Source organism: Perna viridis, chromosome 8 (genome assembly GCF_037379345.1).
Source record: "Perna viridis isolate PV_CMFRI_1.1 ecotype Kerala chromosome 8, ASM3737934v1, whole genome shotgun sequence".
Taxonomy (NCBI): domain Eukaryota; kingdom Metazoa; phylum Mollusca; class Bivalvia; order Mytilida; family Mytilidae; genus Perna; species Perna viridis.
Window position 1 is genome coordinate 3,704,131 of NC_142452.1, and position 24,861 is coordinate 3,728,991.

Below are 24,861 nucleotides of genomic sequence, written 5' to 3' on the forward strand. Positions count from 1 at the left end.
AGTATTAGTAGTCATCGGATTGAAAGAATGACTGTGACGATATCTGGTTTTAATCTGTTCAGAATGAGAAAAGCTGTGAATACTTTAAGTGATAACCTCTATTATTAACTAATGTGTTTAAATTCAATAGAAACTGACTAGTATATAGAGAATCATCTTTCAAATGCTGCTTGTGTGTGAGAAAAAATAATACTGGTCTTGATATGAATTTCAGTGTCTTTATACAGAATTTCAACTTCCGGTAGACCAACAGAATTCATATTAAGACCAGTAAGTTCTGTGTAAAGACTGAAATTTGTTTTTTGCAAAAACAAGATGATTCCTTATACAGTATTTAAAAACATTACTTAATAAAGGTGTCATAAAATGGGTATTTTCATATAAATCTAAATAATATAAATTTGGGTTTTGATCACCTGTATTTGCCCTTGGCTATGCCTGGAGCCAATACAGGTGACCTCAAACCAATATGACTGTATTAGACTTTAAACGGGATTAATATAAAAATACCCACTTAATAATACTATATTACAGTGAAGTAGAAAGTGACCAATATTAAAGAATTACAACGGTAACTTTGCAGTTATAAAATTAGATGGATATTTTTGTCATTTACAATGGCTGTACCAATATAAAATAACTAAATGATCTTTTAAAACATTAACCTTATGTCCTAAATCAATTTATCCACAATAACATACAGGTAAATACAATATTTATCTGGGTATTAAAAAAATAAAGGTAGAAACTATCCAAGAAATTTCCCATTTAACTTCAGGTGTAAAACATCCTATCACATTGAACAAATCAAATCTGCGAAATGGATTTACAATCACAATAAGCTCTGAAGGTAAGAAAGAATTATAGGACAATATCTACCTTTAATTGTTTTATAAACCTGTTAACAGTTAATTGACATTGAGTTTTAGTGCCTATTTTAATAGTTTGAAACATCAATGTGCTTATAAGACACGTTTTTATTAAAATATGTAAGAGATTTTCATAGAATAAGAGATCTAACCCTGAGGTAAACTTACAAGGAAAACTTTCATCCAATGAGAGATACAAACCCTTAGAACCAGTAAACTCATAAGGAAATCATTCCAAAGGGTATCTGACATAACATGACAATTAGATAATGGCTTTTAAACTGAAGAGAATCAACATTTACAATCTAACATCTTCAGGGAAGAAATAAGAGATGTAACTGAACTGTAATGCGATTAGAAACATTTTTTGGATAAAAAAGTAAGTGGAAAAAAAAAAAAGTTTTTAAAAAGGTATAGAGGTACGTACAAGAAGAAACCAGTTTGGTGAGGAAGGAAGAGGAAGAGTGATTGGTAGCATTAATATAATTCATGCTTATACTATTCTAGGATATACAAGTATACAACTGTCTTGTGTTTATTGGAATTAAATAATTGTAATTAGTAAGAACTGAAACCTGTGAGGGCCCTTGATTGGCAATATCACCAACAGACTTGGACAACTTGGATCACAGCATTTATTAGCATGCAACATACACCATTGTGACAGTTAGATCTTGTGATTTGCTTTGCACACAATAAAGGAAGACAAACTTTCATTGTTTGTTTTGTAGTTTAGGCATATTCTGTATTGTTATATATCTCACTTTTTCACCACATATTAAAACAACTATGCAGTCATTTGGAATTTATAACAAGACTAACTTGACAGTGTTTGAAGGAGTTTCACATAACATCCGAATAATTCACAATGTTCTAGCAACTCTTATGTCAGTGATAGGATTCCTTTTAAATTTTGTCATTATTCTAACTATAGTAAGGTACAGACTCTATCGACAAACAGTGATTGTGTTTATTCTGAACCTCTCAATTTTATACTGTATCTCAAGTGGAGTCTCTCTGACGTACATCTCTTATAACTCTTTCACAATTTACACTAACCAGCCATTTAGTGAAAAAACCTGCAGAGGTTTGGGCTTTATAACATATGCAACAGTAGGGTCAGAGTTAACAGCGCTACTCTTGATATCATTCAACCGTTATACACTTATTGTTCATATGGACAAATACAACAAAATATATGGGAAGCATCGGAACGTAGGGATAATGTTGTGTGCTTCCTGGATGGTGTACATTCTATTATTCATGATGCCAACAACAGAAGTATGGGGAACGATGATTTATGATAAAAACAGATTTATTTGTCAGCCTTTCCTCATTGGAGACAGTTTTTCCAAATTCATTGCTTATTTTGCTGCTGGGACAACAATGCCACCATTAATATTCTGTTATATAGGAATAATTTGGAAAGTGAATTCCACAAAAAGAAAACTGAACAAGGTTAGTGATAAGAACACAACTAAAAGACCAATGAAAATGCCTTTTATGATCATAGCTATTCTGACAACATTTGGAGTGTTTTATCTCCCGTATATCTTCGTACAAGGAACAGATTCTAATGCTGAGAAATATGATATAAGGGTTCATATAGTCACTGTATACTTAGCATGGGCACATCTACTGTTTAATCCAATCCTTTATGCTATTTTTAACCAACATATTCAATTAGCTTTAAAGAAACTCTTCTGTTTGAAGGCTCAAAGTGATAGTTCAGGAAACACTTTTAACACTTTAGAAGTGCAAATAAATGCCCATACTATTGCCAAGTAAATTCTGTGGCAGTTCCAGGAGTAGAATTTCCTGTGGTTTAACCCCTTCTTTGGCTGGAAAATTCTTTTAATGTTGCCAAAAATTAGCAAATTATATCCTAGAACCCCCCTTATATCAATTTCTGATATCATCTATCATCCCTGAAACTGACAATAGTAAACTCAAAATTTATATGTTCAAGACTTTTATTAATTACATTTCAAAAAATTTATAACTCTTGTTGTGCTGTGCCCAGATTTATCCGGAATTGACCCTGTTTCCACTTTATTTGTTCTGGCAGTGTTAATCTTAGTTTAGAAAAGCACAATTTGTTTCCATATGCAAGCAGCATGACTGTGCTTTAAAATGAGGCTATCTAATATAGAGTTTATTAAAAAATAATGACTCCAGTGCTAAAAAATGAGGTTATGAGTTTCTGCTGCCATAAAAAGTGAGATTTTTTAGGGAGTAAGGTTCATTTCTCAGCCCCTCGCCAGAGCAGAATTAATCTATACTATAGTGCTTTATTTAGCTTGGAATCAAAATAAGAATGATGTCTCTCACCATCATTTCTATGTTGACACATTGTATTGACGACTTCCGGCTGAAGGCCAAACTGAGGGAAAAAAATCCTCATTTTTTCACAGGATAGTTCCTTGTTGGGATTCCTGACCTCCTATTCGTGACTGTAACAAACCTTATTTGGCTTCAGTGGCCTTCACATGGTACAAGCTGTGGGATGAATGTGCTTTGGTTCCTGTTTTGCTCTTGTCGAACCCCAAATGTAGCAAAAAATGGCCAGAAATGGACAAAAATGACCATTTTGAAGTGACAGACCCATTTTAACACTTTGGCCTACCCTCAACAACTAGAACAGGGCTATTAATACAGAAGTAAAGTGTAAAGACAATGTTTTATAACTATACCATGTCTTAAACAACATATGTACATGCAAATAAAAATAATACTAAGAATCACACTTGGATTTACTGATTATCATTGATGAAGTTAACCTTAACCATCCAAAGCTAAAGGTATCTACCAACGTTTTTAATTGCTATAATCAGTTTCTACAAAAAATTTAGTATATAAAATTGTCCACAACTACTCAAAGATCCAATAATTTATTCTTTATTTTCAATACTTTTGGATGATCAAGGACTAAAGAAAAACTTTGGAAATACAAAAAATGATAATTTTGATTGCTTAAAAACTTTTCTGGTATACTCTTATGGGAAAAAATCTGTAAGGTGAGTTTGACATAATCCCTCCATTCATTCACAAATATTTGTCAGGGCAAAATATTTTTTTCTTTAGTTGCACCAAAATTCAATCTAGGTTTGAATTTTTTGTTCTGAAAGCAGGTTTGAATTTTCTCCAGACATTGTTGATTTGCTTTTTCCACATCTCTGGTTGATCAAGATTATTGCTTTAAAATATTTGAATACACCTAATTCCAAAAATAATCTTTTACAAAAAAATCGTGAACCAATGCACATGAGTGTCATATATATGTATGTCTGTTTTCCTTGTCTGGTCTTTGACCCTGGATTACATTCTTTTGATTACTGCTATAACCTTGGTTCCCTTGATTACTTTATAGCACTGAAAATTATGGACAAAATATTAATTCAGTTGGCAAGCAAGAAGTTGTTGTCAAACATGTCAAAGATCCTATACCATCAAATAGCACACCAGCTTGACGCAGTTAACCTCATCCTATACCATCAAATAGCACAACAGCATGAGACAGTTAACCTCATCCTATACCATCAAATAGCACAACAGCATGAGACAGTTAACCTCATCCTATACCATCAAATAGCACAACAGCATGAGACAGTTAACCTCATCCTATACCATCAAATAGCACACCAGCTTGAGGCAGTTAACCTCATCCTATACCATCAAATAGCACAACAGCATGAGACAGTTAACCTCATCCTATACCATCAAATAGCACACCAGCTTGAGGCAGTTAACCTCATCCTATACCATCAAATAGCACAACAGCATGAGACAGTTAACCTCATCCTATACCATCAAATAGCACACCAGCTTGAGGCAGTTAACCTCATCCTATACCATCAAATAGCACAACAGCATGAGACAGTTAACCTCATCCTATACCATCAAATAGCACAACAGCATGAGACAGTTAACCTCATCCTATACCATCAAATAGCACAACAGCATGAGACAGTTAACCTCATCCTATACCATCAAATAGCACAACAGCATGAGGCAGTTAACCTCATCCTATACCATCAAATAGCACACCAGCATGAGACAGTTAACCTCATCCTATACCATCAAATAGCACACCAGCATGAGACAGTTAACCTCATCCTATACCATCAAATAGCACAACAGCATGAGGCAGTTAACCTCATCCTATACCATCAAATAGCACAACAGCATGAGGCAGTTAACCTCATCCTATACCATCAAATAGCACAACAGCATGAGGCAGTTAACCTCATCCTATACCATCAAATAGCACACCAGCATGAGACAGTTAACCTCATCCTATACCATCAAATAGCACACCAGCATGAGACAGTTAACCTCATCCTATACCATCAAATAGCACAACAGCATGAGACAGTTAACCTCATCCTATACCATCAAATAGCACACCAGCATGAGACAGTTAACCCCATCCTTTTGACAAGGGTTATAATTTGCTTAAACATTACATACATGTAACAAACTTCAATTTAGCTTTGTATGAGGAAGCAATCTCCTTTTGTTTTTTTAAAACAAAACAAAAATAACATTTGTTTCCTGACTAAAGTGTATCTCATGAACATTATATTTAATGTCTCAGTACTTTGTAAAAAGGAGTCACTTCTGACTGCCTTGTATAAGCTGAAAGACAGCACTCAAAGTCAATGGAGAAAGCTGACTGTATTATTGACTGGCTAAGCAACCTCTTACACAAAAAATGTCCAATATTTTATATTCACTTAAAAAAAAAAACATTTCAAGATAAAAATGTCAAAAATCAATCAGTTCACATAATTGTTGTTAAAAGCAGACTTCCATAAATAGTAAACTTTCTATAAATCTTTTTCCATGAATTCTTTAACCAACAAAATAAAAAAAAGTTCATCAGTTGTTTGGAGAAGGTTGTGCATTTTAAAATAAATTCATAAAATATGGATTTCTGATGACTTTCTAGATCTACCACTTAAATGTGGTATAATGTACTTGGTTTTTAACCTTCATTTACATGTAATTTAAAGCACAATTGAATTTGACTTAACTTACAAAATATATTCATATAAGTATTTCAAATAAATTAGAAAATATCATTTTTCTAAAAGAATAAAATCTGCCACCCCCTTTTCAAATCTTTCTTGTTCATCCGACATAATAAAACGCTTTGCAGGACACAGCTTGAGACCACATCAGACGTTGAACCCTGAACAGTGAGAGAAAGTATGGACACTATTCAAACTTGATACAGCCTTGAATTTTGATTGCAATTAGGCATTTGGCATGAGATAATTTAACCAGAATCGAAGTAGACATTTTGGCTCCTAATCCCTAAATGGTTCAAATAAAAAATGCCAAATTCAATCCAAACCTTCCTTTGGGGTATAGCATCTTGTGGTACAATTTCAAAACAATCTATTCCCTTTTATTTAAGTAATCACTTGGTTCAAGTCACACCCCCCCACCCTAAAAAAAAATTAAAAAAAATTATCATCACTCTTCCTTTTGTGGTATGGCACCTTTCAGTAAAATTTAAATAAGATCCAATCACTTTCACTAAAATAATTGTTAGAGCATAAGGAAAATGCTTGCTAATTCCAAAAAATCTTTGCCTCCTAAAATCAATCATACTCTTAATGGTCAAATTATTGTCTGGATATTGGGAAAATTCTTGTTTCTGTCCCTCTATTTCTAAAAGATTCAAGTCTTAACCCACAAAATCAATCCCAATCTGACCAATGTGGTATAGAATTTTGTGGAATAATATCAAAGACATCAAAATGCTTTTACCGGAGTTGCATAGTTAAATTCTATGAAATGCTACTTTTTTGCCCCTATTCTTTTCGGGACCATACCTTGAAAATCGATATCATCATTTTCTTTGTGGTTTGGAACATTGTTATTAGATTTTATAGATCAATTAACTAATGTTCAAGTTATTGACCAAAAACCAAGTGTAAATGAAATGCTTGTTTTTTGGTCCCTCACTCTTAAATAAGAGGCTGAAGTCTTCAGTTGTTTCATGCCACAGATTTTGACTTGCTTTCAACATACGAAATGGCATGAATGCGATATGCTCTAAAATTGAATGATTTCCACTAGAATCTTGGTTCCCTTGATATGATAACTCTTTCGCAAGTGTGATGACCTGAATGTTTTCAATCAAAACAACTGTTACCAGGAAGTGCAGGGCACGGGTAATGCTTTTATTCCACAAATTTCTCTCAAAGTTTTAGCAATCTGACCAAGAAACCAGATTAAGAACCAAATTAAGCAACTGCAATGACTATACAGGGGCCTTGATACTGTTGATGACCTGTATAGTCAATTGTAACAAGCCCTTGTATATGAATTGGAGAGTAATATTACATTAAGTTAAATGCTAACTGATAATTTATGAATACTACAAGCAAAAAACACATAGAACACATGTATGACATGTAAAAGGTGCATTTTGATCTCGTATGAAACTAGAATTGACAGTTTTATGGCACAGATCAGGAGCATAAGGTGGTGTAGTAACATATAATTATGCAAATCACATCTTCCTATAAAATTTAATAAAAAGCAATCACCTAAAAGTGCCATACCATTATAAGACCCAAAATTTTGTGTGGTGATCAGAGTAGTACTTGTACCATAGGATTAATTACACATGGGTACACCCTACCTGAGAATTAGTTAAGCTAAATAAAACCCCAAAACTTTAATAAATTAAAGTGCTGTTAGCACTGGAGGTTTCTGATAATTGCAAAAATTGTAGCACAAACAGAATTTCATTTAACATGATGTAAAATAATACAGTAATAATACTGTCTCTTGGATCAGACCAACTATAAAGTCAGCCTCATGAAAATGAAAGTCAGCAAGTAAAGGAGCATAATTTGTTCTCATAGAAATGCAGACAGTTTGTTGAAAAACGTGTCCACCACATTGGACAAATATGTTGTTGATAAAAATTCTGGCATAATGAAAGCATCTTTGGTATATTTGGAAAATGATTTGGAATTATTTTTTACAAAGTATGAGGAATCTGTACCAAGAACTACATATCTGTATCTAGGTGTACCATCTTTTTGGGAATAACAACGATGTATAATGTTTTTGAGCTGGGATTTTAACTGAGTATGGGAAATAGAAGTATAAAAAGTTGAAAAATCATTGGTTTTAATGCTAGTGTTGTGGTAGGACTGTAGACCCTCTTTGACAGCTGTGAGTATAGAAGTTAGAAGTTTTGAAAGAGGTTTAGTGGTACATTTTGCAGATCCCGCTATGTAGGGTTGTTTGTATGGATTCCTGTGGAGTTTAGGAATCCAGTATATAGATGGTAAATCACAATCATCATCTTTGGCAGAGAGACCAAAAGAGGATAGCACAGATTTATAGTTTTCCACTATCTCTTCTTTGGAGAGTGTAGTGGCAGTAAAGGAACCTTCCTTTAGTAAAATTCATCAAAATTTCAGAACAAGTGGTCCACCAAAACTAAAGTTATTGCACGGAAACAACTGCGCCATAACATTTTAAATACAACCACAATTTTTTTTGCAGTCATATAAAAACTATATTAGTATAGTATACATTTTGTATATTCTTATACTGTATACAAATTTCAGTTTAAAAAAAAATTCTAAATATACATAGGATTTTTCCAAGGTAGACATTTTTCATTACTTTGAATCTTTCCCCAAGTTTTACTTGTTTGAAATAACTCCTTTCCACTTTCTGTTTTTTAATCATAAAATAATAATGAGATGAAGATCTCATCTTTGCAGCAATGATACAATTACCATGTAGCTGAAATTAGCCTGAGACATATATGTATTTTACTAATTTTAAAGGAGATATTGAATAAGGAATTACATTGGATTATATTCTGTGTAGTGTTCAGAAATAGTAGGGAAGTTTCTGACCTGAACTGGTGACATAAGGTATTTGATCCTGAAGGATTAAAAAAAAAATGAAAAATCAGATATCCAATGGCCATACCTGATAATACTCCTTGAAAATTTCAACTACAGTATTCTAGTGGTTTTGGAATATCAGTCATAAAATGGGTGCCAGGGTTAATAAATTAGAAAGAAAGTACCCAAGCTTAAGCAGTGAATTAATTCAAATATGTTGAAATCTAAAAACAATGAAACATTTGAATACATTTAATGTTAATAGGAGTGCCAAATCTATTCATGTTAAAAATCAAAGTACATTGTGTAGCTTTAAAGTTAGAGAAATGTTTCTGGGAAATCCATCCATAAGTTAAGAAGGTGTAGAGAATACAAAGGATGTCGGAGGAACACAGAAAAAGAAATTTTATGCAATAAAATAAAAGTTAAAATGACTAAATGACAAAATCCAAATTATGCATTTTCCGTATACTGAAATGAACTTAAAAAAAAAACTAGAGCTTGCCTACACATCTTAATATTGAATTATGTCAACATTAAATGAAGCATCAAAGTTTTAAACAAGTATTAAAGCCTGGAACAACCAGTTCTATCATTATAATTGATCAGAAGGCTTTATTTAGGCTATGTAAACCTCCATTATCATGTTAATTAAGACTCTACAGTACATCTAACATCTTTAAATCAGACCGATAATCACAATATGTCATTTGGTTGCAGATTTTTTAGAATATGAATAAAACATCTCATTCTAAATGCAGCAAATCCTTCATTTTAAAAATATTATTCTAAGAATCTGTATTTAGGGGTAATAGTAATGATTAGTTAACATAATAATGAAGTCAACTGGAAGTGGATTTTATGTAATTAAAAAGATTAAAAGAAAACAGTGTACATCCAAATGAACAAAAACATAACAAAGTAACAATGAAACCTAAAGTATACCACAGAGTGCAGTTTGCTGTTAATGACAAATGAAATTCTAAAGAGTCTGGGAATATTGATAGAATTTTTTTTCGTAAGCTGTCGACATAACATTTAAATATAATTAAAAACAGAGGAGAACAAAGATCTGGCCATCTGAGCCTGTCTCAACACATCAGTATACATGTAACTAGTGAAGTCTGTGTTGTAACAAAAGAAAAAGCAATCACATTAATGTCAAGGTCATTTTAGAAATATAGCAGAAAGTTTCAATCAAAATTATGTTATTTTAGTTGATTCCCTACAAATCTTGAATAAAATGTTTTACAGGGTGCAGCTTTATAAAACTGTAGAGGTGAAATCCTAAGTTGTCGGCAAGTACTGACATACAATTCAAACTTTAAACAGCTGATTACACAGGCCAAGAATCTAACCAAAATGAAGTGGCCCCTTATTGGCCCCAGTTTTCTAAATGATTCAGGTCAAACCCCAAAATCAATACCAGTGTTCCTTTTGTGGTATGGTACCTTGTGTTATAATTTCAAGAATTCCATTCATTTTTACTCTAGTGATTGTCTGAACATTAAAAAAAGACTTGTTTCTGGTCCTTTTTTCGACCTCTAACTCCTAAACAGTTCAAGTCACAACCTCAAATTCAACCCAGCGTGGCAATAGTAGTAAATTTTCATAAAGATCCATTCAAATTTACTAACTCTAAATGTCTACAGAAAATGAAGAAAGACAATCATGATTCCATTACACAAATTTTTGTGGTCAGATAAAAATATTTTTAAATCTTTGAAATAACAAATTTAACACAGGTATTGATTATTACAAATATAAATTTAATGAATTCTAACTTACCTACCAATAGTAATATTGTGAATAAGGGAGGCAAAAACAAAAATAATCAAGACTTATGTCAATCAGGGACAAAGACTAGTAACTATGGTAAAACCACCTTGAAACAAGGGAACAAAGTATTGTCAAAGTTATCTTTGAAAAAAAAGCACTAAGTAATGTTAAGGTCATCTTGTAATAAAACATTAAGTAATGTCAAAGTTATCTCGAAAAAAGAAAAGCAAGTAATGTGAAGGTTGGAGAAAGACCATCAAGTGATGTCAAGGTCATTTTCAAAAATGACCTGCAAATAATGTCAAGGTCACCTTGGAAAGAATGAGGCAAGTCATGTAAAGATCTTCTAGGAAAAGAAAAGCTAACATCACAGAACAGTAAACAGGTAAGGTCAAGGTCATTTTAAATCATTATGATTAAAAATACCAGTTACAATTCACGGTCATGTTTATTTCTTTTTCTACCACTTACAGTCCATTAATAGCAACTATTTTCCTTCTATAAGTCAGATCAAGGAATTCAATTAGTTTTGCAACATGCAACATCTACATGTTGGTATCTTACGGCAAACATCGTAAGTACTCTACCCCCAAAATCAATGTAAGCTTTTTTGTGGTAAGGCACCTTGTGGTACAATTTCAAAGAAATCCATTCATTATAATCAAATTATTGACCAAACATCATTCCAATGCTTCTTTCTGGTTCCAATCAGTTCCAAGTGACAGTCCAAATATCAATGCCAGCCTCTCTTTAGTAGTATTGTACACTAATATTAAGTTATTGTCTGATAACCAAATTATCTATGGAAGAAGATAACAGCATGATGCCATTGTACAACCGCAAAAAAATCTCTAGCCCAATTCCAGTTTTAAACAGTGAAAAGGACATAGATGCCATCAAACTAAAACATGTATTTGATAATGTTTTTTAAACTTGTCTTAGAGAATAAATCAAATCAACATATGGTATATTGTTCACCAAATTCCCACGACTTGAGACCAATAATAAACTAATTTTGAGAAAACATTCACAATATAAGTGGATCACTGATTTTCACTTCTTCTCCAAGAAATTCATGGTAGCAACTTTTGTTATAAATATGGCCAAAATCTGTTTAGAAATGTAGGCCACAAATTTTGATGGCATTTCAGTTCTAAGAAAGATCGTTTTCACAGTATTAGCTAGTCCTCATTGAGTGTCAGTTTATGATAGTAACATTTGATGTAAATTTCGTCCAAATCCATGTAGAAAGGTAGGGATGAGAGCACTTACAAGATGTAATGGATGGATCCACAGGCACATGGATACATATTGTGCTGGAGAGAGGACAAAAATTCTTATAGACATCAAGTTTATCATTGTTTTACAATGGCAGACAAATCTATATGAATTATTTCTTTGGTGACGAGATTATGCGAAAAGTTGTATTAGATAGTACATCACATTATAACAATTACTGTCCAGTTTTGGTGTTGACGAAATTCCAGCAGTCTCTAATTTCCCTAATGACAATCAAACTATCTAAAGAATGTTTGATGAGATTTTGTACCACAAAAACTAATTCTAATGGTTCAAGTAATTTTATTAATGACACTAGATTCACAATATTTTATCTATATCTGAATAAAAAATCAAATATACTAACAGCTTTTGTTTGGCAATCAACATTTAATTTCATATCCCAAGCTTTGATTAATACATCAGGGATTAAACAGAAATTAAAATTACTAGACATAAAGAAGCCAACAGGAATCGTTTGTGAATATGTCCTAATTGCTGAAATCAGTCATTTGCAATGATCCTTTTGTATACAAAAATAAGAACATTTATAAAAAGGGGTTGTTTCTACATGAAAGGTGACTGAAGATAATCTGAGCCTGCGTCAACCTCATATGTGTGTCAGTACATATTATCATTATATGCATAAACACTAAACAAAATATAAAAACTATGGTTGAAGATACCAATTCTTAAAGTATACCCAAACAAAAAGTATATTTTGCTTATAAAGGTGGCCAAGTTCAAGGTTAAAACTTCAACATTATACATCAGTCAACTTTTTCAGTAATAGGAAATGCACATCTTCAATATGTATACCAGTATAATAAAGAATAATCAAGGGAACCAAGATTCTAGCGGAAATCAGAAGAATGTTATCTAGGGACATAGACCAGACATGGAAAACAGACATACACAACAGAGAACATAAAGTAACTAAAATAATACATACAAAGTAACATAAGTAAAATAAGCAACTCAGACTCCATTAAAAACTGGGAGCATGGACCAGGTGCACTGGTAGAGGAAGTGCTTCTGCTTTTCTATAATCAACCATCAAGTTGTTCATAAAAAGTCGTCTGGGGTAGACGAAAGTGGAAAGGAAAACTATGAAATGTTGAACGAATCAGTTTTCATGGTGCAGATGGATACACTGTAACGATCCATGAGTTCATGATGACAACCATACAAAAAGTTTGCATAGTTTTGGCAAGCTCTGGCATAATGTAAGAGTTGTGATATGAAAACTCCATATGCAGGTGCTGAAGGGATGTTGACAAAGATGAAAGGGAAGTTGACAATTCTGAATGAAAAGTCATCACATTTGTCGTAAAATTTAGTCAATAGTTTTCCTTTACCATTGATCTCTAAAAGTAGGTCAAGATATGAGGCTGACTTTGCATGTCTAGAGTATCCTTTATATATTTGGGGTAGATGCCATGTATAAAATCCCTGAAACTATGATTGTTAAGCGATAATATGTCATCTATATAGCAGAAACTGAGATATAAGAATCCAGCTAAACCATGTTCTTTCTTTTGGATGAGATACGAAAAAGAGCTATAAAGTCAGCTTCATAAGAGTGAAGGAATAGGTCAGCAAGTAGAGGAGCACAATTTGTTACCATTGGAATGTAGACTGCTTGTTGAAAAACGTGTCCACCATACTGGACAAATACATTGTCGATAAAAAATTCCAGCATTTTGAAAACATCTTCTTCCATAAATTTGGAAGATGAATAGGAATCATTTCTTACAAAGTATGAGGAATCTCTACCAAGAACTATATATTTGTATCTAGGTGTACCATCCTTTCTTGAAAAACAATGATGTATAATGTTTATGAGTCAGGATTTAAACTGAGTATGGGGAATAGAGGTATAAAGTTTTGAAAAATCATAGGTTTTAATGCTATTATATTCTGATAATAATCTTGAATTAAGGGTTTCCAGAAGATCTTTCAGATTTTTCAGCATGTACATTGAATTAATACCACTAGGAGTAACAAGTGTTCTGGTAGGACTGGAGACCTTCTTTGACAGGTGTGAGTATAGAAGTTGAAAGTTTTGAAAGAGGTTTGGTGGTACATTTTGCAGATCCAGCTTTGTAGAGTTGTTTGTATGGATTCTTTTGGAGTTTAGGAATCCAGTACCAGAGACCGAAAGAGGATAGCACAGATTTATGGTTTTCCTCTGTCTCTTCTTTGGAGAGTGTAGTGACAGTATAGGTCTTGTCATGATATTATTTTCTATGTCTACCTCTGATAATTGGATGTAATATGTTTTGCAGACAAAAACAATGTTGTTTGAGCTTTGTCTGCTGGTACGACAACATACTTGTCATGTATAGTAGACAATGTTTTTGCCACATCGGGGTCTTTGAAACTGATGTAACATTGACTCAATACTTTATGAATAACAAGTTACAGATTACACTAATTACCTTTGTTAAATAAGAAAATCTTCCCTAAAGATTTGACAAAGAAAAACAAAGAAATATATCTCTTCCTTCTCAATCAAATACTCAAAAGCCCTGCAGGCTTAATGTTAAGAAGAAGAGGCTCTAGGAAGCTGAAATGATGACCAACCTTTATCTGATCATTGGCATAACATAAATTTTCAAGGCATTACAAAAAAGTTTCAATGTCATCTCTAAGTGACCACAGTCATCACAATGGCAGTTCATTTATACATTTATTTTTATTTAAGCTTTGAAAAATGACTAACCAGAATTTTTGACAGCCATCTAAAATGACGATACAAGCTCCAGGAGAGGTATAGTGCAAAAATATACATACCTGGATAATCTATTCCCTCAGGAAAGAAATACTCAGTATATTCTGCATGTAGTATGGAGGTGTCAGATGGAAGATGTAGTTGTTTCTTGTCAGATGACAGAAACTTCTTAGGTGTGTTCCTCGTATTATCAGCAGTGGACACCTGGTAAATTGTAAACTCCTCAATCTTAAGAACGGTACAACTCTCCAACAGCTTAGTGGATCTTGGTTTCTGTGATGTATGGCTTGTTTTCATTGATGGTTTTGGTGAATGAGTTGGTTTGACAAGGTTAGGGTTGGTTACAGCAGCAGATTTTTCTGGTGTTCTCTGATTGGTTGATAGGTGGGCAGGTGACTGGGAAGGAGAGTTAGCAAAACATGTTTCCCTGGCTTTATTGACATCTTTTTTGAATGCATTGAAGAGCTGTTGAACCCAGTGATTTCTAGAACCCTGGTTGTCACTGTAGTAATACCAATGTTTTCTTTCTCCACCTGTAACACATACATTTATAATGAAAGGAAGATTGTTCGGCAATCATTCTATGATGGGTCTAATATTTGATTACTCACTTTCACTACCATAGACAAACATATAAAATTCAACAAAATATAAGGTGGCTCTATCATAATGTCAATTCAAATCAAGTTCCTATTTTTTTTTTTATAATTGTATCAAGTTTGAAAGCAAGATAATAAATGATAAAATAATTAACTGGTTTTCTAAACTAGAGCCTGAATCAATTACTTGATATCCAGGAGAAACAATAAAAAGTTCAAAGATTTCAAATCACATTTTGTTCTCCCAAAGGATCTTTAAGGCATCAGTCACCAAAAGTAGATTAGATGTAGTAATTATATCAAGTTTAAAAACATTGGCCTGTATAGCTTGAGAAGAGTTGAAAACCAAGCAATCTGTAGCTTTACAAAGCACTGGCTGACATATTTTTCAATCAAGCAGAACCAAAAATGGATCTTGTAGAGGCCAATCAATAGACTGTTTCTACCAAGTTTGGTTAAAAACAGTCAAATGGTTTTCGAGAAGTTGTACAGAAAAGTTTACAGATGATGTACAACAGATACAAAGTGATGACATGTCTACTTGAACCACTGGTACAGGTGAGCTAAAATACAGCAGATATAAAATATAACTTTAAAATCAATTCCTAAACAACAGAAGAGTAGAAATTATAAGAATGAAAGAAATAACAAATTCTACTTTACTAAAGTGCAAATAAACCATGCAAAAGATGAATTCTATACCCAGACATTATAATTTAGAACTATAATTGTCTCAAGACTGCAATTATGACTTTAAAATATAAAATAAAACATTAAGAGCAATCTCAAATAAATCCATAGCATGGTTTTCCCTGCCTACCTTCCTCTTAAAAATTTACCCCTGATGAGGACCAAATTAATACAGGGTCTGCAATCAAACTAGATTTATACTCAAGGCTTTAAATTAAACCTAACTGAAAAAAATAAACAATACAGAGTTTTATAAACACTTATTTTCATGCCTAATGTGAAAGTACTATTATTCGTGAGATTCAGTGAAACTTCTCCAAACCGGACCCTCAGAAAACCAGTCTTCCCTTCAAACTGGTTGCTTTCAAAAGTCCCAGCCGATACACCTTAAAACCTGTGTTTTATCTTCAATAGACTGGCCACCCCCTAAAACCATACATCGGCCAGTTTTTCAATTTTAGTTACATATTTCAAATAAAAACAACCTCACAATTCTGGCCACCTGGTTATTGTTCACCTGTAATAAATGTGTCCACAAAACTGTAAATGACTACGTAATATTATGTAATTAATAATTCATTTACTGACCCGTTTGCATTTCATCAGTGGACAGATGATAATTGAAGTGGACAGTAGTTTAAACAACAAATTTGATCCAGACATTACATTTTGTCACTGGTTGATGTTAATTGTTGTGTACATATGTCAGGCAACTGGGGTCATTTAATGGTATGATCTTTACAATCTTTTAACTGTCAATTAATGTGACCTGTACCCAAGTCAAAACAACATAGGGGTGAAATTATTAGACTTTGTTGATAGGTAATTTACGAAAACAACACAAATAATTAATTACCATAAATAGCCCTTTGATCTTTCAAACACATTCTTTTAAAACCGTGAATATTATTTTGTCGGCAGTACCATTTGTAAAATATAATCATTTACAAATGATGCAAGCTTTGAAATGTAATAAAAGGCCAAAAGTTTTGAATCGGCATTAAACATGTCTCAACCAACAAATTGACAAGGTGTAGGGTTATAGAACACATTAATGGAACAGCTCTTAGAATGCATTGCTATTTTTCACAAAACTGGCCACCCCTATTAACCGGCCATTTTTTCTTGTCCCAGTGGTGGCCAGTTTGGAGAAGTTTCACTGTACCAATTTTTGTGGTTGATATGTATACTGAAAATTTAAAACCACAAACTCAAAAATCCACAATCTTGTGTTTCTTCCATGAAATTTGCTATCCACAAATTAAAGTACTTTCACAGTATTTGCCCCTTATTTTTACATGGCTGAAGCCACAACCCTCCAATAGAAATCCAAATCTTCTTTCTGTGAATGTAAACTAGGGGTTTGACAAAAACAAAAACAATACCAATTGGCTGCTTATTTCTAAATAGCTGGGGCAAAAACTCATCAATAGCAATACAAATCTTCTTTTTGTGGTATGAAAACTTGTGGTTTGACAAAAACAATGTCTATTGGCCCCTTATTTCAAAATGACGTGGGCCATGACCCATCAATAGCAATCCAACCTTCTTTTTGTGGTATGGAAATTTGTGGTTTGACAAAACAATGACATTATCCAATACCTATTTTTTGCTGTCATAAAAATTGAAAATGATTTATATTTTATGTTATAAACCTTGATTACTTCATGTACTTGTATGTTCAAAGAAAATCCTTCAATTACTTATTTCCTGTATATCAAGGGTTAAAATTCTGATAGAAATCAAATTCATACATGATCTGTATCTGTTATGAGTGGCAAGTTCAAAGTTGAATATTGTATGGAGACAAATATTGGACTGGCATATACTGCTGTAATTATGAACTTTTTCAAGTGGTATTGTTCATTAAACCTTCTTTCTTTAAACTTTAAGACATTCAAACCCTCATGCATTAATACTATCAAGTTATGGACAAACATGCAGACATACAGAAAGTAAAAGGATGCATGTCAATATCATAAATAATATCAAATATCTTGGACTGGAAGACATGTCTTTTATGTAACAGGATAATATTGTTACTCTTATGTAGATAAAGTACGATACTATCCCACAGAAAATCTATTGGTAACTATTTATCTTCTATATTAGGCTATGGATATTGGTTATTAGTAATTACCCTTGACAACAACAAATAAAACCTCAACATAATCTCTGGCCTATTGTGCCAGCTGTGATAATGATCTCTGGCCTACTGTGCCAGCTGTGATAATGATCTCTGGCCTACTGTGCTAGCTGTGATAATGATCCCTGGCCTATTGTGCCAGCTGTGATAATGATCTCTGGCCTACTGTGCTAGCTGTGATAATGATCCCTGGCCTATTGTGCCAGCTGTGATAATGATCTCTGGCCTATTGTGCCAGCTGTGATAATGATCCCTGGCCTACTGTGCCAGCTGTGATAATGATCTCTGGCCTACTGTGCCAGCTGTGATAATGATCTCTGGCCTATTGTGCCAGCTGTGATAATGATCCCTGGCCTACTGTGCTAGCTGTGATAATGATCTCTGGCCTATTGTGCCAGCTGTGATAATGATCTCTGGCCTATTGTGCTAGCTGTGATAATGATCTTGTCTCAGTTATACTTCTAAAGTTGTTTTTACTTTTCATATACATGGATAGAACAATTTTTTTTTATATCACAATGTGTAACTTCTTTTACAAGACCATTTTCCACTCAGTCCGAACAACAAACTAACTAAATGCAAACATCAAAAAGATTAATCATAAGAATAGCTAACAAAATTTGCCTTATGTGTGGAAGAGGCTTGGCAATAACCTTGAAATTTAAATAAACAGATTCATGGCATTGTCTAAATATTATTACACAGACATGACCTTGTCCAAGTCTAATAAACTTATAAACTGGTTAATTATGTTGATATTTGATACTATGTCTACTTTCCATTGATACCTAACAGTATACTGATATCATCCATGACTTAGACAAATAACATTCAATACATGTTATAAAAGTAAATGAATTGACACTTTTGATTTAAAAAAAACATTGTTGGAAAATATGAGACTGGGATAGGGATCTAGACACAGATATCATTAAAGAAAACTTACAGTTAAGTCAGTTACAGTTGGACACAACAACTGGTTTGTACACAATATAGCACAAAATTTGAAAGTCAATCAAAGGTGAAAGTAGTTCTTCCTTAAAAATGCTTATCAAAGATCTTTGCCTTCAATCCATATGACTGGAAAAACATAAGAGATATTTGATATCTGATTGAGAAATGCAGGCAGAGATTTTCATGAAAAATCTTTAAAAAATTCAAAATCAGACCAAGAAAAAAAATTAGTCTTTATTGGCATGGCCCTCTTTGCTCACCTATAAGTCAAAAGCTGTAAAAATATCTGAAATTTGATTGAAAAATGGAGGCAAAACTCAACAAGACACTCACAGGAGCCTTAATCGCTCACCTTGTTTAATTTTGCCTTTCAAGGACAATAAATTTAACAACTTTTATCCCTGAAAATTTTTGTAGTTCTAATAATAAAGATTATTTTAGCTATTGAAAGAATTTGGCTAAACCTAATGGTTTTGGAAAAATACATGTATGGGAAACACTATTATCTGACCCCTATGTTCTATTTTTAGTAACAATGGTCATGTTTTTCTATGGATAAAAAATCCCCACATCAGTTCTATGCAGGATAACCCTAGAAACATTGGTCCCAAGTTTGGTTCCAGCTGGTCACGTAGAGTCAGAGGAGAAGATTTTTGAAAGAAATATCATTAAAAACAGCAAAAAATGTTAAAAAAGGGCAATAACTCCAAAATGGCTGAATGGATTAAAACAAAATTTGACCACTGATAGATCTCATCATGCTGAACGCATCTACCCATGTAAGAATTTAGCTAAACCTAATATTTTTGGAGATATATGTGAAAAACAAGTGTCTTACCCCTATGTTCTATTTTTAGTAATGGCTGCCATGTTTTTCGACAGATCAAAAATCCCCACACCAGTTGCAGGATACCACAAGGAACATTCAAACTAACTTTGGTTTCAATTGGTCAAGCCATGTCAAAGGAGAAGAGTTTTGAAAAATTGTTAATGACAATGGATGCCAAGTGATGGCAATAGCTCACATGACCTTTGGCTCAGTGAGCTAAAAATGGTTTAAGATAAGTCTATTCTGTAAAAAAATCCTCTAAAACAGAATTTCAAAAGGAACACATTGACATCAGAATTATCAAAATTAGATTTGGATTAACTAGTATACTCTATATTATATTGTAAATTATTTCAATCAATTTAATTTTCATAACACCTATTTCTTTACAGGAAGTGGGACATAAATTTCCTGAAACTATATGACCCTCTTACTTGTCTAGAGGTACAATGTCTTCAAATTTCAAAAAGATCTGGTTAGTTCTACTCAAGTTATTGCAAATGCTCAAAAGATAACGGAGGCAAACCGAAGATTATGACAAAGACAGGGTAATACCTTTGCAGTCATATAAAATTGATGAAATTATAAATATTGTCCAAATCATTTTTAAAAATAGTCAAACAGGAAGCTGATCTCATAGGAGTCTGAAATTAGATCCTACTTGATGGCATACCACATATCAAGTGGCCATGATAAAAAAAAAAATTGCTAGGAACATTTTGTATTCAAACCATAAGGTAAAATAAAATGTTACAGGAAGTTGTTGTTGCCAGAGTCTGAGAAAGAAAAATAAAATCTTTAATCTGATCATAAAAAATGTTCTCTTCTATTCTCTAATTTCAACTATAAGACAATAAATCTTCCATAACTTTATTAATAATGCTTTCTTTTGCAATCTGTTTTGTGTTATTTGTGTAATTTACATAAATCTGTACAAAATTTAAAGAACCTCAGAATCTGAACACCTCTACTATAATGATTAACCAAACAAACACTTAACATGCTTTTAAAAATAAAAACTATATCAGTCATATCAAAGTGAGCTACCAAAACTAAGCCAATAAAACAGTTAAAAAGGTTAATGATAAAAAACCAGTAGAACTGTGTCCATAGAACACAGATGCCCATACCATTCTGTAAATTAAAACAGCTGGTAAACAGGAAATGAATGAGTGAGTCAAAATTCTCTCACATAATACAACTCATCCAGCAGAAACTGCATACCACATCCTAAAACGTTCCCATGGACAATATTTAACTATTAGCAATTACAATAAAATGCTTTGCTCAGTGCAGCTTGGTACAACTGCAGAGGTCAAACCCTGAACAGCTGGGGCAAATATGAATCCTATTTTGTCCCCTAATTCATCCCTGTAAATCAATTCTGGAGGTACAATATCACAGAGATCCTTTGAGTCAAGATATAGTCCAGATATAATAAAAATGCTTGTTTTTCTTTCCTTTTTTTGCCATTTTCTGTCATATAAAAATATGTGGAGCAAATCTTCTGAAGCTTACAATATTTAATGCCATCAATGGTTAAATGACAGCAAAAAAAAGCATTTCATGACAATAAAAATAGTTTATAATGAGTAAATAGAAACAGACTGAATTTGACACTAACCAATGGGTTAAGACTGCTCACATGGAAGTATTCTAATAAAAATCACAGTGAAACTGCAAACTTAATTTAGAAAAATTTTAATAGAAAAGTCAACGTTCAACAGCTTCAGGCATCCACTGTTTTAGATGCCAAAGTGAATGCCATGTTACTGATTGAAAATGAAATACATTGTAGATGCCTTTCAATTCATTATTCCTGTTTGATAAGGTCAATGAAAAAGTAATTTAAAAAAAATAATGGCAACTAGAAATACTGTGAGCAGGTTAAAAAAAGCTATCCCTACATCACTTGAACTTTGAACCTAACTACTGCTTTTACTGAATTATCTCCACTGGAAGACATCCAAGACAACTGTTCCTTTCATGAACAATTATATATGTTGTTGAACCTTCTACTAAAGTCATTAAATTTCATAGTGCAAGATTTACAAGTAAGCATGTCAAAACCTGAAGTAGAATTACTTTTGCAGCATGTAACAATAATATTCTTCAAATATGCTCATCTATATATGTTTGTATATGTTGCAGAACTTTCCTATAAAGATTCATAAAATTCTAAAGAGCAGAGCAGGTTAAAAGAAGATGCACTAAAAAAGGAAAAATACACTTATAAAAAACTTAAAGTCTATATATTATGCTGAACCATTCCTATAAACTTTCTTCAAAAGTCATTTAGTAATGAAGGAAAGTGATAGGGAGATTCCCCCCCCCCCAACTAAAACTGCTTTAAATCATGTTTCCTACAGACATTCAGTGGCAACTGAGCCACCAAGGGAGCCACTTAAGTGGCACACAAGTTGAAGATTGTTGTGGCCATACTGCCAACACTCTTACGAAGCTTCAAAACAATGGCACCAATAATTGTATCAGCAGCAACAATTGTCTCATGCATAAATGTGGGTCTATCTACAAAACATATGTTCTGTATAGTATGGTAGTTTTATCTACTTCTTCAGTGGCTAGATATCTGCAATATCCCATCTTAGACAATGTGATATAAACTAGTGATATAAAAACTTCACCATTGAGTTTGGTTGATGTATGATTGTGTATCATTTTCTATCAAACCAGATTGGTCGAAAGAGACGTGAAGTTTATACAATAATTGGCTAGAATTTATACCATGACAAAAGCTGAATGTCACACACCTAAAATATTCCCAACGAATCATAAAAAATGGATTTATAACTTGTAAAGCATATAAAGGTTGAATATTGCAAAAAATCAACTCCCTTTGTTTATTTAAACATCATGACAAACTCACTGGAATTAAATAAATCGAGTCGATATTTTGCGATATTCAACTTTCACTCATTATGAAACCTACATGCATAATTATTTTACAGGTCCTAAGATAAACTATTTCTGTCATATTACATAAAATTTAGTCAGGAAGATTACTAGTAAACCAATGACTGACAATTAAAGAAACAGACAACAAATGCCTAGTGATGGATCAAGCTGGCAGAGACCTAGGCCCAGCTCATTTTAAATAGTAATTTAGAAAGTGTATAGCAAACTGAATAAAAATGGCAAAGTCCATTATGGGTGAACCATTATTATGTTCTGTTTTATCTTCTACCCTTTATTCTCGAAATATATAAACCTACCCACTGGTACAATGATGAGGGTCTAGTTGGGTCTGTTTGGAACTCTTAATAAAATATGAGACCCAGACCAGTGAAATAACATGCAGACTCACCCCGAGTTGTTATCAGGTCCATGTCTAAAACATCATACCATTTAATACTTAACAAATGGAATTAAACAAAAGTTTGATAGCATTAACTGAACATTGTAGATCTAATGTTTAAAGCTTTAACTGACAATAAATACCTATTTAAAAAAGATCAACAATGTCATCAATCCTAATACCACTACCTTTGTCCTAGATAAAAATCAACCTAAGATCTACAGCAGCTTGATGTTTTTTGAAGCAAATTAAATGAATTGCAGTGCATTAAAAGCTTGCTACTTTTATTAACTGTGTAATTATTCATAATACATGTAGAACTAAGCCATACTTTACAGATTACCAAGCTAACTAATATCTGGAGAACACAACAGTTGTATTGTGTATCACTCAAGATATACATAAATGGTTGTCACAAATCTACAGAAATATGTTTAAATAGTAAACTGTAAAAAATGTAAGATTAGCAACCATGTTGACCATTCAATAGATGTAAAAAAGTACAAACAGATACTTCACCAATAAAAATGCAAAGATTTTTTTCAGAAAATAATACAGGACCTTTGAACCAAAGCAGAACAGATAACACCAAACATTACCCCTTTGACACCTTAGATTATTAATCTAACAAATACACTAAGTGACAAACCTGCTGTATTGTAGGGGTAGATATCCACTGATAATCTGTGTATAGTGACTTGCATGGCTCCTCCCTCTATCTGTTTATTGTGGTCAGCTCCACGATCTACAAACAGATTAAGGTCAAATAAATCACCAAAATATATGGATAGACAATTAACTTTAGCTTAACAAGAAATCTGTGACTGATGGTTCACTAGTGATACCCCCACTTTCAATTATGATAAAGGGAAAAAAAATCAAGTCCTCGGTAAACAGGACGTTGTTGTCTAATATTTCCGACAAAAAGAATCCCAACATATGGCATATATACAGAAAAATGTGCTAAAATTTCAAGCCTTTTGTGATGAGTCACTGCTGAGAAAACTGTGATGGAAAAAAATATTATGGACACATGGGAACACAAACAAAGGTAAAGCAGTATCAGGGATCACGTTGGGCTTCGCCAATGTTGCAATTTGTGATTTTTTATTTGATCTGGCGACAAAAATAACTAGTTGGCGATTTTCTTGGTGCTTATGTTTTGTATATTAAAATTGACATAGTCTGTCAGCAACGGATATTCTCTCCAATTAAACAATTGTGTTGACACCTGGTCAAAGTCAAGTGACCATAACCAATTTACGACTGAAGCCAATCAAAAGTAATTAGACCAGGTGACCGTGACTCACAATATCCTCCAGGGAGGTGTCAAGCAGATGTAAATATATTATTGAGCCAATCAAAACTCTTAGCATCTGGTCAAAGGTAAACACAATCATGGCCATGTGCACATAGCTACATACAAGCTTCACAGCCCATTTAACCATATGATACATTCAGAAACAGATTTACCTTATGACAGAATAAATTAAATCCAATTAACAATAATTGTCCCATCAGGACGTGGTCTACAACACTTTGAAAAGAAACAATTGACAAAGACTAGAGCTAAAACCCTGCTTTATACATTCATCAAGAATGAATCTTGGATACATGTATGTCATGAATGAAGGGGTTATTGGTGAAGTGATAACTCATCACTGAACTTAATACTGTCATATTTAAAAAAAAATTAGAAAAAAGGATTTTAGCACCCGTTTTGGCTCTAATTTCTGAAAATTAGTGACAAAAATTGGCAGCTGGCTATTTTTCTGGCG

The 24,861-nt window shown here is 33.0% G+C and overlaps 2 protein-coding genes across 5 annotated transcripts in view; one reads left to right on the top strand and one right to left on the bottom strand.

The window, feature by feature from the left end:
- LOC148608985 (bridge-like lipid transfer protein family member 3B) overlaps positions 1–24,861 on the bottom strand; it is a 55,268-nt gene that overhangs the window by 22,166 nt on the left and 8,241 nt on the right. For 3 of the 4 annotated variants that reach the window (XR_015914659.1, XM_088541772.1, XM_088541775.1), the window contains 3 exons: positions 23,733–23,828; positions 23,093–23,116; positions 14,612–15,082 (listed from right to left, as the gene is read on the bottom strand). Coding sequence is in view for 3 of the 4 variants with exons in the window: in XM_088541772.1 (XP_088397898.1) it covers positions 14,612–15,082; positions 23,093–23,116; positions 23,733–23,828 (591 nt within the window). In the remaining variant the exon portion in view is untranslated. The remainder of the gene's footprint in view (positions 1–14,611; positions 15,083–23,092; positions 23,117–23,732; positions 23,829–24,861) is intronic. The other variant, XM_088541774.1, reaches the window with a different exon arrangement.
- LOC148608986 (protein trapped in endoderm-1-like) lies at positions 880–3,584 on the top strand. The gene has a single exon (XM_088541791.1). The coding sequence runs from the start codon at positions 1,659–1,661 to the stop codon at positions 2,655–2,657; it is 999 nt and encodes a 332-aa protein (XP_088397917.1). The 5' UTR covers positions 880–1,658; the 3' UTR covers positions 2,658–3,584.

What these genes read in the sequence shown, in the direction of transcription:
- LOC148608986 (XM_088541791.1), top strand. Translation starts at nt 1,659, where the DNA reads ATGCAGTCATTTGGAATTTATAACAAGACTAACTTGACAGTGTTTGAA.